The sequence below is a fragment of the Lynx canadensis genome, chromosome A3 (genome assembly GCF_007474595.2).
Source record: "Lynx canadensis isolate LIC74 chromosome A3, mLynCan4.pri.v2, whole genome shotgun sequence".
Lineage (NCBI taxonomy): Eukaryota > Metazoa > Chordata > Mammalia > Carnivora > Felidae > Lynx > Lynx canadensis.
The window spans coordinates 21,963,376-21,977,151 of record NC_044305.1 but is presented as its reverse complement, the minus strand read 5'-3'; the positions used below and the strand labels follow the sequence as shown (position 1 = coordinate 21,977,151).

The 13,776-nt window shown below is 40.3% G+C and overlaps 1 protein-coding gene across 2 annotated transcripts in view; it reads left to right on the top strand.

Moving 5' to 3' along the window:
- RPN2 (ribophorin II) overlaps positions 1-13,776 on the top strand; it is a 61,460-nt gene that overhangs the window by 22,189 nt on the left and 25,495 nt on the right. For both annotated transcript variants that reach the window (XM_030309649.2, XM_030309648.2), the window contains exons 5-9: positions 801-876; positions 1,867-2,001; positions 4,727-4,903; positions 6,455-6,573; positions 8,878-8,983. In XM_030309649.2, the coding sequence (XP_030165509.1) occupies positions 801-876; positions 1,867-2,001; positions 4,727-4,903; positions 6,455-6,573; positions 8,878-8,983 (613 nt within the window). The remainder of the gene's footprint in view (positions 1-800; positions 877-1,866; positions 2,002-4,726; positions 4,904-6,454; positions 6,574-8,877; positions 8,984-13,776) is intronic.

Sequence of the window (13,776 nt, the reverse complement as noted above, 5' to 3'; positions counted from 1 at the left end):
AGTTGGAGAACAATTATCTTTTAGGAGTAGGTATAGGAATTTTAACTTTCTTCTTTAGTAATGTATTGCTTGAAGTTTTGACAAATATGTACTTTTATAATCAGAAATAAATGGTAGGAAAAGAAAAAGGGAATACATTCTGGTTTCAGAACTGAATTCCTTTTATCTTATTTAATGCCTGAAGGATTAAGTGACTTTCAGGTCTCCCAGCAGGGTGATGATAGCACAAGTATTGAACATTCAACATGTGTTTCCTGAAGCCTTCTTGTTTATAACACATTCATCTGGTTTGCTCCAAATTCTACCCAACAATCTGCATATGTAGATTCTATAATATTCTTTGGTCTTAGAGTAAGAAAAGTAGAAAGTTAACAGGCAGCTAAGTTCTGCCTAACACAGTTTCTTGTGCAACATACAGCTTGGTTGAATTCAATTCTGTTCTCCCGAAGAGCGTCTCTCTTTTAAAACTAAGTAAGTCTTAGTCTCAGTGTTCTGTGTGTGATGACACTAGGAGCAAAACATATTTTCAGAGGAGAGTGAACCTGTGCTCCCTCTCTTCCCTGTGCCCACGGTACTTATTTCAGGTCATGTTGCCTGGACTGCCTTCTCTTGCTGTTATGATCTTTGTAATATGATGTCCTTTCCCAACTGGATTATGATTAAGTTCCTTAAAGACTGAGACTGTGTTATACTTGTAAAGAACAGGAGAGGGGTATTCTTGAAAGTGTCCCAATATAGGAAAGAGTGAGTAGATAAACGGAGATTTGCCATTCATTGGGGTTGTACTCTTTATCTTCCAGAACGGTCCAGGCTCTGCAGACAGCATCCCACCTGTCCCAGCAGGCTGACTTGAGGAGCATTGTGGAGGAGATTGAGGTGTGAATTTATTTTGCCAAATGAATTTCGCAGCTCCTGTCTTTGAAACCCTTTAGAAGAGTCTTGCAGAGAGACATGCATGGTTTATTTTGGCCAGTTACATTTCTTTTCATATCCATGGCACACTTATGTTCTTTGTATCAGAGCAATATGTCCTAGGAGATATTTGTTCAGGTAGGATAGCTACACCATCAATAAGGCAACAGACTACTTTTGCAGCCTTTTGTAGGTATAGGTTCATAGTCCACAGATTTTAGAGCCTAACAAACCTCAAATTCAGATATTTTTTAATGCTACTCATTACTTTGTAATCTCAGGCAAATTTTTAATGTCTGAGCCTCAATTCCTTGTATGGGGTTGTAGGAACAAGTGAGGTTCTCAAGTCCCTAGTACATAATAAGTGCTCAGCAAGTGGTCACTGTGTTTTTATTACTCCATCCTTTCCTTTACCTAGGACCTCCTGCTGCTCAGAGCCTACTCTCATGGACTGCATAGTCAGTGATGACAGGCAGTCCACACAGTGTCATCACTGGGTGCCCCACCCAGTGTGGGCACATTAGCTGCCCCCTCATATTGCCCAGAAGAGGTATATGTCTCTGTTCATCCTTTAGAGCATTGAATAAGAGAAATGCTCTGCTCTGTAGGTTGTATCCAAAAGGATGGCCATGGGATCCGCCTGTGTTACGATGCTTCCTGGGTGCACTGCGGCCTGGCCCACTGGCCCTCTGCCCAGAGCAGGGCTTAGGCTTGAGTATAGGGGTCAGGGAAGGAACACTCCCAGGGCTGCAGCAGATACTGTTCTCTTCAGATGCCTGTGTGATATTCTTCACTCTGTGCCTAAGCATCTTAATTGAGAAAGTGCTAAATGTCAGAGGTGTTCTCCAGATTTGGAGTGTGATTTCTCAAAACTGTCTGCTCGGGGCGACAGGTTTGTTCATCTTGTTTCTGTTACCACTTGACTTCCAACATGCGTCCATTTTGTTGTGACAGGATCTTGTTGCTCGCCTGGATGAACTGGGAGGTGTGTATCTCCAGTTTGAAGAAGGACTGGAAACAACAGCATTATTCGTGGCTGCCACTTACAAGCTCATGGACCACGTGGGGACTGAGCCATCCATTAAGGAGGTACCTGATAATTCTCAAGCATGAAAGCCAAAGGGGTTGTTGACTTTATCTGCTAAGAACAGCTTTTTTCAGAGGGGGCTCTTTAGTTAGCCTCGGGACGTAGTCACCCAGTGTCTTGAGTTAGGCGTTGAAAATGAGAAACAGAAAGATGTAATGCCTGTCCTCAAGAACCTGGTTGTCAGTGGGATGGACATGTAAACAAATTGTCACGCTTGCGTTATTTTATTTTTTTATTGTTTTTTTTTTTTTCTCACAACACTTAACAGTTTATAAAGCATTTTTATGTGTGGCTCATTTGATCACCATAGGAAATCTGTGAGTAATATGCTCAGTCAGATTTGGTCCCTCTCTAGAGTGGCAACGTGACATGTGTGAGGACACACAGATAATAGGTGGGAGAGATGCCTCTAAACCAGGTCTCCCCATGCTACAGGCTCTCTCCTTCCCATGTGTTATGAAATGGATGTCCAGCTTTCTTGTTCCTGTACTGCAAAACTGCCTCTTCTGCCTCCCACCTCAGCCTCAGCAGTGGCTAAATGGCTAAATCTTAGCTAATCTTTGCCGATTGACATAGTTTTCTGAGAGGCATATGTTTCTACAGACATCTACCAAGAGTTAATTCTTCTTTTTTCTTTGTTTGTTTGTTTGTTTGTTTGTTTTTTTCAAGAGGAACTGGTTAACCTGCAAGAACCTTCGGCGGGAATGTGTGTGGGAAATCTTTTTGAGTTGGGCCCTCTTTGTACCCCTTGTTTGTGAGAAGGTTACCAACCCTTAACTACAGGATTTAAAATACAAGATGCTGTTGTTTTCATTTTAGGAGAAGAGATCTGGGTTCCAAGTTAGAACTTTCATTTCTTTTAAGCATTTTGAGTTCTGTGCTGAGTTTCTTCAAGTAAATAGTAAATACTTATGTGCGTTGGGTAATTTGAATTAATTTTATATTTTCTCTGGAGGATATGACCTAATAATTTATTCATGTGTTAGCATTCTTCTGTTGTCTTTTGTTTACCCTAAGTGTAGAAGGTCTGGAGATCCCATACTCTCTTAATTTCTATGACGGGTGAAAGTGCAGGAATGTGGGTCTTATGGTACAAATCATTAAGGAACTCTCCTGTACACAGCAGAGTAGATGAATTGGCAATATACTACATATACAACTTAAACTTTTTCTTGCTTTATTCCCAAGCTTCTATTCACCAGGTATTTTGGCTGGAGTAATTTTGCTGTCACTGCTTTTGACATAACCATTCTGGTGAACAGTCCTCCATTTTAACATGTCAACAGCCTAGTGATGGAAAAATGTAATTGGTACAATTAAAGAAAATTATTTCATGTCGACTGTGAATAACACTGTCGGGAACAAGGGAGCTCTTTTGTTAGATTGTAGATTTTAAAAAACAAAACTGATTGAAGTGAAAAATGTTTCCTCTTAAGCACACAGCCTCCAGAATTTTAATAATGCCTTTTAGGTTCCACATTTTTAAAAAACTGCTTTCACTTTTCTCCTCTAAACAGCCCATTAGTTCTTAATGGAAAGTTATTTTAGTTTGTTTCTAATGTATATGTTGGTTATAAGGTTTGGTCTTATGAATTCAAACTTAGCCCTAGTGTACTGCCCAGAGGGGGTTAGGGAGAGAAGCTGGCTTAGCTCAGAGAGTGAGAAGAATCAGGAAAGAACATATTTTATTCTGGAAGGACTCGGGACAAATAGACTTCCATATAAATTTGGGTCTTTTTTTTTTTTTTTTCTCCTGTTACAACTTGTAGGACTTACTTAACCTTCTTTAGCCTCACTTTCCTCATTTGAAAAACACTGATAATATCGATCTTTTCAGGGTTTTAATTTTTTTTTTTTTAATTTTTTTTTCAACGTTTATTTATTTTTGGGACAGAGAGAGACAGAGCATGAACGGGGGAGGGGCAGAGAGAGAGGGAGACACAGAATCGGAAGCAGGCTCCAGGCTCTGAGCCATCAGCCCAGAGCCCGACGCGGGGCTCGAACTCACGGACCGCGAGATCGTGACCTGGCTGAAGTCGGACGCTTAACCGACTGCGCCACCCAGGCGCCCCGATCTTTTCAGGGTTTTAATCAAGATTTGAGTTCATGCATGTCAAGCACCTGTTACAGTGCATGGCACATATGGTAACCTGGAACATAAGGTTACTGTTGTATGTATTTTGTCATATACTTTCATATCTCAGTAGTTATCTTGCATTTGTACAGTAAGCATTCAATAAAAGGTTGACAAATAAATGTGTCAATTTCAGTTTGAATCAGAAGATGGAAAAAAAACAACCAAATCAGATTTTAATCTTTTAAAAAAAATTTTTTTTTTTTAACGTTTATTTATTTTTGAGACAGAGAGAGACAGAGCATGAACAGGGGAGGGGCAGAGAGAGAGAGGGAGACACAGAATCCGAAACAGGCTCTAGGCTCTGAGCCGTCAGCACAGAGCCCGACGCGGGGCTCGAACTCACGGACCGTGAGATCATGACCTGAGCTGAAGTCGGACGCCTAACCGACCAAGCCACCCAGGCGCCCCAGGTTTTAATCTTAACATTTGCTTTTCACCTTCTCGGTCAGTTTGGATTAATGGCTGAAAGATCCTCCTTGTGAACACCAAGAAGCAGATAGAGAATGACTTCAGCTAGTGGGGAACGAGGGGTGGCTCTCCCACCTTCCTGCCGGAGGAGGATCTCAAGCTGCATTTCTCTTTTCTTTCAGGATCAGGTCATCCAACTAATGAATGCGATCTTTAGCAAGAAGAACTTCGAGTCACTCTCAGAAGCCTTCAGCGTGGCCTCTGCTGCTGCTGCACTCTCTCAAAATCGCTACCATGTGCCAGTTGTGGTTGTGCCCGAGGGCTCTCCTTCTGACACTCACGAGCAGGCTATCCTTCGGGTATGGCTTCCACATCCAAACTGTGTCACTCTTCTTGCTGTTTCCAGTGTAAGGCTTTCAGAAACCTGGCCGTAACCCACCACCCCCCCCCCCCGCCCCGCCCCACCCCTGGACACACCCATTAAATGTAGAGCAAGGCTCATTTCCCTTAGCCTGAAACTGGGGACATGACCCCTGGGTGAACTAGTCACAGAACCCTTCAACTCCATCCAGAAAAAGCTCTCCCCCCCCTCGGAGGATTTTAAACAGTAAGACTTTCAAGAAATTAAATGCAAGAAAATTGCATTTTAGGGTTTGTAACACCAGGTGTATAGAGAAAGCTTGCTTTATTTATTTATTTTTTTGAATTAAAATTTTTTTTTTCAACATTTATTTATCTTTGAGAGAGAGAGAGAGAGAGAGAATGAGCAGGGGAGGGGCAGAGAGAGAAGGAGACACAGAATCTGAAGCAGGCTCCAGGCTCTGAGCTGTCAGCACAGAGCCTGACATAGGGCTTGAACCCATGAACTGTGAGATCATGACCTGAGTGAAGACCGACGTTTAACTGACTGAGCCATCCAGGCACCCTGAGAAGGCTTACTTCTGAAAGGCATTTTCCAGTACCAGAACTTTCTAACTATGTTATTTAAAGACCACTTTTTAAATTTCCCAGTAATTCTGGTGCTTGAAGTTGTTAACACCAGGTCTCTTCCTCCTGCTGTTGACAGTATGTCTTTCTGCCTCTTCGTAGCACAGCCCTCCTTCTCACTTAGCAGCAAGCATAAACTGCTCATGCTGACTCTCTGAACTTTTATGCTGCCTGAATCTCTTAGTAAATGTACAGATCTTGAATATGCATAGAGTTGTCATCTCAAATGGGGCTTTTGTTGCTGTTGTTTGGAAATCCGTGGTAAGCTAAGATCTTCATAAGAAATTAGCATTTTATTTATGCCTAAACATGGGGGTTCCACACAGGACAGTTGCATCAGTTCTACCCTGGTGGCCTCTCCAGATGCTCTCCTGAGGAAGTGCCCTTTCCTTCAAAACCGCCTCTCCTCTCCCTGCTTACACCCACACCCCCTCAGCAAAGGCTAGTGTGAGAAATAGCCTGATTAACATAGTTCACCATGAGTTGTGAGTGGGCGGCTAAGAGAACAAAGTAGTATTGGTTTCGTAGCTTGATAGGCTTGAGGTTGAGTCTTAGACCAACCACTTAACTGGCCTCAGCTTCTTCATCTGTAAAGTAGAGATGGTGCTGTTTATTTCAGATGATCAATAAAGGGGGGTGTATGTAAAGAGCCTATCCTCACCTGAAGAACGAGATTATTAGACAAGGTCATCTTTAATATCCTCCCTACCTCTAATATTCTATAATCTATCCCATTACCAATCTCCTTGTGTTTCCTGTGTTTGATTTCTGATAGACTGTAGACCAGAGTCAGTGAAGATGTCCTGCAATGAGGTGTTTTTTCCCCTGCAGAGCTGGCTTCCTATGGATAAAGTACCCCAGAAATGAAATTTTGTACTCCTTCAGTCTTTGTTGCTACAGATAATTTTCGAATTTATTTCTAGTTGCAGGTCACCAATGTTCTGTCTCAGCCTCTGACTCAGGCCACTGTGAAACTAGAACATGCTAAATCTGTTGCTTCCAGAGCCACTGTCCTCCAGAAGACTTCTTTTACCCCTGTAGGGTAAGTGCTGATTTTATTTTTGCAGGGCACCAATAGTCTTGTTTTGTCTGTAGCCAATATAACCCAAATTAATATGGATATTACAAAATGTCCCCATGGTTAGGTAAATTTGACTTACTGATATCAAAATCCTACAGTCATAGAAGAAAAGGATTTTTAAAACCAAAAGAGGGGTACCTGGCTGGCTTAGTTGGTAGAGCATGGGAATCTTAATTTTGGGGTTATGAGTTCAAGCCCTATGTTAGGTGTAGACATTACTAAAAAAATAAGTAAATAAACTTAAAAAAAAAAGCCAACTAGAAGAATTGTGCTTTAGTTTTATTGTTTCCTTCCCTATCTATTTCTAGTTGTCTCTGTCTTGTCATTGTGATGTAAGTAGCTGGTTTTAAATTTAATATTTAATTTTTTTTCTGATGTATAAGTAATACATATTTATTGTAGTAAAAATATGGAAAAACACAAAAAACAAAAATTGCCCATAATTCTACCATCTAGAGGTAACTACTGTTCACATTTTGTTGTCTTTTTTGGTCAACCTTTTTTCTATGCAAATAGGTGTGTGTGTGTGTGTGTGTGTGTGTGTGTGTGTGTGTGTGTGTGTATATATATATGTATATGTATATACAAAGCCATTCGTATATGTGTCCATGTATATATATGTGTGTGTGTGTGTGTGTATGTACATGTTTTTTTAAATATTTTAAATATTTAAATATTTATTTTTGGGAGAGCATAAGCGGGGGAGGGGTAGAGAGAGGGGCACAGAGGATCCAAAGCAGGCTCTGTGCTGACAGCAGTGAGCCCCATGTGGGGCTTAAACTTACAAGCTGTGAGATTATGACCTGAGCCAAAATCGGATGCTCAACTGACTGAGCCACCCAAGTGCCCTGCAAATAAATATATTTTTAACTGAATAAGGATTATGTTTTGTCTATAACAATATGTCATGAACATTTCCCCGATAGGATTAAATATTCTTCTTTAGTCTTATTTGTAATGGCTGTATATTGTTAGATAAATTTTAAAAGAATTAAGGATCAATTTTTATAAGAGACTTTGTTAAGTGTTAAATTAGTAAGCTAATGAGATCGGGAATATTCATTTCTTTTTTTCTTTTAAGGAAGCTCTAGGCCCAACGTGGGGCTCTAACTCCCAACCCTGAGATCAAGAGTCATACATATCCTCTATAGATTGGGCCAGCCAGGTGCCCCGAGAATATGCATTTTTTAGACCGTGATAAAAATACACAGGCAATATGTGAAATTAAAAAGCAAAAATTTTTTAGGAATGGTGAGCGCAATGGTAAAAGACATTGGGGATTTTGCTATGTAATTAGAGTTAAGAATTCTCTACCTTTTTCCCCCTTTAAAATAAAAGTTACTGATATTTTTATAAAAGTAAGATATGCCATTTTAAGGAAATTCACAAAACATAGGAAAGTAGAAATAATACATAAAATTACCTACGATTATACTGCTCTGCATCCAGCTTTTTGAACATTTCTACTCTTTCTTTTTTTTTTTTTTTTTTCAATGTTTATTTTCATTTTTGGGACAGAGAGAGACAGAGCATGAATGGGGGAGGGGCAGAGAGAGAGGGAGACACAGAATCGGAAACAGGCTCCAGGCTCTGAGCCATCAGCCCAGAGCCCGACGCGGGGCTCGAACTCACGGACCGCGAGATCGTGACCTGGCTGAAGTCGGACGCTTAACCGACTGCGCCACCCAGGCGCCCCACTCTTTCTTTTTTTTAAACATAATAGGTTTCATACTGTAGACTGTTTTGCATTTAATTGTGGAAGTCTACCCAAAGGAGGTGGGTTTTAGGAGCTGAGAGGAGGAAACAAAGGGAAAAAAGGGACTTTAGAATCTTGAAAGAGGAGGTCATTTTATTTTATTTATTATTTATTTTTTATTTTAGAGAGAGAAGAGAGTGCAGGCAGGGAAGAGGGGCAGAGGGAGAGAGAGAGGATCTTGAGCAGCTTCCACACTCAGCCCAGAGCCTGATGTGGGGCTTAATCCCACGACTTTGGGATCATGACCTGAGCCGAAATCAAGAGTCAGTCGCTCCACTGACTGAGCCACCCAGACGCCCCTTGAAAGAGGAGGTCATTTGAGATTGGTCTCAAGTTTTCCCCACACCATATTCCGTGATTGAGCAGGAGGTTGCCCAACTGGGGTGGGAAGCTAAAAGGTGAAGTGGTGTAGCCCTGGATGGTCTCAAGGAGGGCAGCGTGTGGCCCATTTGGTACATTCATGGCTTTGCTGTGTGAGTTCTTGCTAACCCTGCTGTCATTTTTAACAGGGATGTTTTTGAACTAAACTTCATGAATGTCAAATTTTCCAGTGGTTATTATGACTTCTCTGTCAAAGTTGAAGGTGACAACCGTTATATTGCAAATAGCGTAGAGGTGAGTGCTTTTCTTTCGTCCCCATTAAATCCAATGAAATGACCAAGTGGGCACACAGCATTAATTAATATTGACCTCACTTTACTACCAAGTTAATGTGAATATGTTAAGAGAAGGGTAGGTTTAAACTATGCTGTTTGACAGACTTCTCCAAGATGTTGATCATAGTGGGTTTTGTTTATAAATTACTCATTTTCTATTATAATTTAGTGTTACTATCTTACATAAAATTTAGGAAACAAAAATAAAAACCACCCATAATGTCACTGAGACATAAATATTCTTGTAATGTTTTACATGGTAGGTCTTGATAGGTTTAGAAAAGTGCTTGATGCTAAATTAGGTGATGAAAATCATCAAGTGACAACACACTGTAGCAAGGCTATCTGGGTAAAGTACAAAAGAATGTCAGTAAGTTTCATAATGAATTGTGTTTCAGATGTTTAGCTGCCTCTAGTTGTGTTGAAGATCTGAAGCAGTTAAAAAAATTTTTTTTTAATGTTTTTTATTTATTTTTGAAAGAGAGAGAGAGAGACTGAGCAGGGGAGGAGCAGAGAGAGAGGGAGACACAATTCAAAGCAGGCTCCAGGCTCTAAGCTGTCAGCACAGAGCCTGATGAGGGGCTCGAACTCACAAACTGTGACATCATGACCTGAGCCAAAGTCAGACGCTTAACCGACTGAGCCACCCAGGCACCCCCCAAAGCAGTTTTAAAGATGGAAAACTATGCCTCATTTATCTGATACCTTGGGAAGGAGGTACTTCACATTGGTGGTTTTCCCAGCTAATTCAAGTATACCCCTTTAGGCACTGTGGCTTTCATTTCAACCTGTTTCACAGAAGTTTATTTAAGATGAATTATACATTTTCTTTTTTCTTTTTTTTAAATACATTTTTTAAATGTTTATTTATGTATTTTTGAGAGAGTGCACAAGTTGGGGTGACAGAGAGATAGAGGGAGACACAGAATCCGAAGCAGCTCCAGGCTCTGAGCTGTTAGCACAGAGCCCAAGGCGGGTCTTGGAACTCGTGACCTGAACTAAAGTTGGAAGCCCCTACATTTTCCTACTTTCTTAAACTATGAGATATGGTTTAACCTTTTCTTATTCTGAATTAGAATCATCTGTACAAACCCTTTATTGAAGTCCTTTGACATGAGAAGCATAGGTCTTTATGCTTTTGCTTACATTATTTTAGTCTTCTGACAACCCTAAGGCATGGGTGGAGCCATCTTCATTTCACAGATGCAGCTCAAAGGGGTAGAGTAACTTGTCCAAGGTCACCCAGCCTGTACTTGGGTGGATTCCCTGCACAATAGTTTGGTTAGCGTTCTCTGGTGAATATACAGCTGGCATAGAGCCTGCAGAGCTGTGTGCAGCTCCAGCAGCTGGCCTTTTTATGATATTACTTTCTCCTTTCAGCTGTCACTTCTCAATGTTTTTGTCACTGTGTCTTTGCTGCATCTACTTGCTTATATTGTCATTTATTCTGTATGACGGGGAATTTGGAGTGGCCCTGTGCCTTTCTTTGAGTAATTGAATATGTGCTGTTTGTGATCACTCTTTTCTTCACTATTCAAGTATCATTTCCCACTCACTTTTCTTTAAATTTATTTTTATTTTTTTAAGTAAACTCTATGCCCAACATGGAGCTTGAACTCATGACCCCAAGGTCACAGGTCACATACTCCACTGACTAAGCCAGCCAGGCATTCCTCACTTTTTTAAATTATACTTTTTCATTTTTTTCCATCTTGAAATAATTTCGAAGTTGCAAAAATATAAAGTATACAGTTTTTAGTTTTTTGGGTTTAAAAAATTTTTTTTAATGTTTATTTATTTCTGAGAGAGAGAGACACAGAGTGTGAACAGGGGAGGGGTAGAGAGAGAGGGAGACACAGAATCTGAAGCAGGCTCCAGGCTCTGAGCTGTCAGCCCAGAGCCTGATGTGGGGCTCGAACCCATGAACCACGAAATCATGACCTGAGGCAAAGTCAGACACTCAACCGACTGAGCCACCCAGGCACCCCTAAAGTTTTTAGTTTTTAAGGATGGAGAACTATTCCTCATTTCTCTGATGCTTTGTGGGACTTAGCCAAGTATAGTAGTATAAAAAATGTCCTTTACCCAGCTTCCCCAAATGTTAGCGTCTTGTATAACTGTAATATATCAGTAATTACTATCCAGATAATAATCAGGAAATTAACACTGATGCAATGCTATTAAGTAATCTGTAGACTGTAACTCAAATTCCACTAGTTATCCTACTAATGTCCCTCTTCTGATCCAGGATTCTACCTAGGGACATGTTCCTTTAGCTTCCTCTAATTTAGGATAGTTTCTTTCATGACTTTGGCACTTTTGAAGAGTAGTCTAGTTAGTTCGTAGAATGGCCCTCACTTTGGGTTTGTCTGAGTTTCCTCAAAATTAAATTTATTTTTTGCAAGAATACTCCAAAAGTGAAACTCTGTCCCTCTCAGTGCATCTTCTTAGGAAGTATATGATATTGATATGTCTCACTGCTGGTGATGTTAACCTTGATCACTTAGTTTCAGTGGTGTCTGTTAGGTGTCTCTTCTGTAAAGTTGCTGTTTTTCTGCTTTATAATTGAGTCTGCAAGTATCCTGATGGTCTAGCTTGCAACCATTATTCATGTGTTGTCTGCCCAAAGGTGATTTTCTCTTTTTTTCACTGTTTCTACATTTATTAATTAGAATTCTGCAAGAAAAAGCTATCCCTCCCCTGACTGACTCTGTCTTCATTTATTTATTCAATTATTTATAACACTTTGGGCTCATGGATTTTTATTTTACTCTGTAGGTTATGATACATTACTGTCATCATTTATTTTGTTTCTCACATTATCCCAGATTTGACCTTTCGGAAGCTCCTCAAGTTGGTTCCTATGACACTCACTTTTTTTAAATGAAAGGACAAGGCAGCTAGAAAGTTTGACCTTTTCAAAACTGGGGCATTACTTAACATAGGTAGATTAAATACTTATATTTAAAGTTTGTCAGAAAGGAAGATACTTTCTGAAACTCTCATCTCTCCCTTTTCTCCACCTCATGTCTGACCTTTTTGGGCATGAGACATCTGATCCCAGTCCATTACTAACGCAATAGTTGGACAGAAGCTATTGTAGTGTGCACCTTGAACCTTTATGAGTTTTAGCTCCCCTCATTAAGGGTCCCTATTTGCAACTGAACACATTAAAAGGCAGACTTTTCTTTCTTTCCTTCTTTTTTTTTTTCCTCTCTGAAACCTTTTCTTCCTTCTACCTTTACAGTCTTGATAACAACATATCCAGCTTAAGTGCCATACCCATATGACACAGTCATTCTTAACCTCTTCCTTTCTTTCTACTTCTTTCAGTCAGTCACCAAGTCCTGTTGATTCCACCTTTGAATGTCTTTTGCATGAGTTCTTGGTTGTTTAGTCCCTGTGTTCTCAATTGGGTAGAGCCCTATATTGTCTGTAGATAAGGGAGTTTCTAACTACATCTGACCCTTGAACAAATGAGGGTTTAAAATGCAGGGGTCCACTTACACGTGGATTTTTTTTTTCGACAAAAGCAATACGGTACTATAAATGTATTTTCTCTTTCTTATGGTTTTCTTAATAACATTTTCTTGATTTTTAGCTTTACTGTAAGAATACACTATACAATATTTATAATATACAAAATAAGTGTTTATCGACTGTGTTATCAGTAAGGCTTCTGGTCAACAGCAAGCTATTAGTAGTTAAGGTTTGGGGGAGTCTAAAGTTCTAGATGGATCTTCAACTGTACTGGGTGGGAGTCAGCACTCCTCACCCTTCGTTGTTTAAGTGCCAACTGTAGTTCCATTGTCTTCAGATTTCTGCCTCTTTCATTTAATTTTCCCTAAGTGCCACTAGAATGATAAAATCATTGTTCTTTGGTTCCCCATTGCTTGTGAGTGAGGTCTAGACTCCTGAGAATGGCTTAGAAGGACGTGCATATGCTTCAGTGTGGGTGCGTCCCCACCCCCTCAATGCTAGCTGCTCTTGACTGCATACTACTCCTCAGATATACTTTACATGCACATGTCTTTGGGTTTCAACTCTTGCTGCCTGCATAAGAAATGCCCCTCCCCTCTCTTGCTCATATGCTGAACTGCTCATCCTGTGGAGTCTAGTTCAAATGTTACTCCTTCATCTGTGCTCCCACAAAACTTTTATTTTTTAGTATGGACTACTTCAAATATACAGAAAAGAACAGAAAATAATTTAGTGAATTCTCATGTACCTCATCTCCTTCACTCATTCTCAGCCACTCATCTCCTTCAAACCCTACCATTTTGCTATATTTGCTCCACCCTCTCCCTTTTGTTTTGGTAAGAAACTTCTATATTTCTGCTACACATGTACATATTTGAAACAATTTTTTTTAAGTTTATTTATTTCGAGAAAGAGAGAGAGAGCACGGTGGGGAAGGGTCAGAGAGAAGTAGAGACAGAGCCCCAAGCAGGCTCTGCAACATAGGCGCAGAGCCTGATGCGGGACCCAAACCCGTGAACTGTGAGACCGTGACCTGAGCCGAGATCAAGAGTCGGATGCTTAACTGACTGCGCCACCCAGGTGCCCCACACGTGTACATATTTTTAAATAATACAGTGCATTGATTTGCCTCTTCTCAAAATTTATATATTATCTTGTATGCATCCTTTTGCAACACACTTGTTCTCATTCAATATTATATGACAGTTAGTTGCACTTATACCTGTAGAACTAGAGCTATATGCGTAACTATGGATAATTGTCATGTAATTG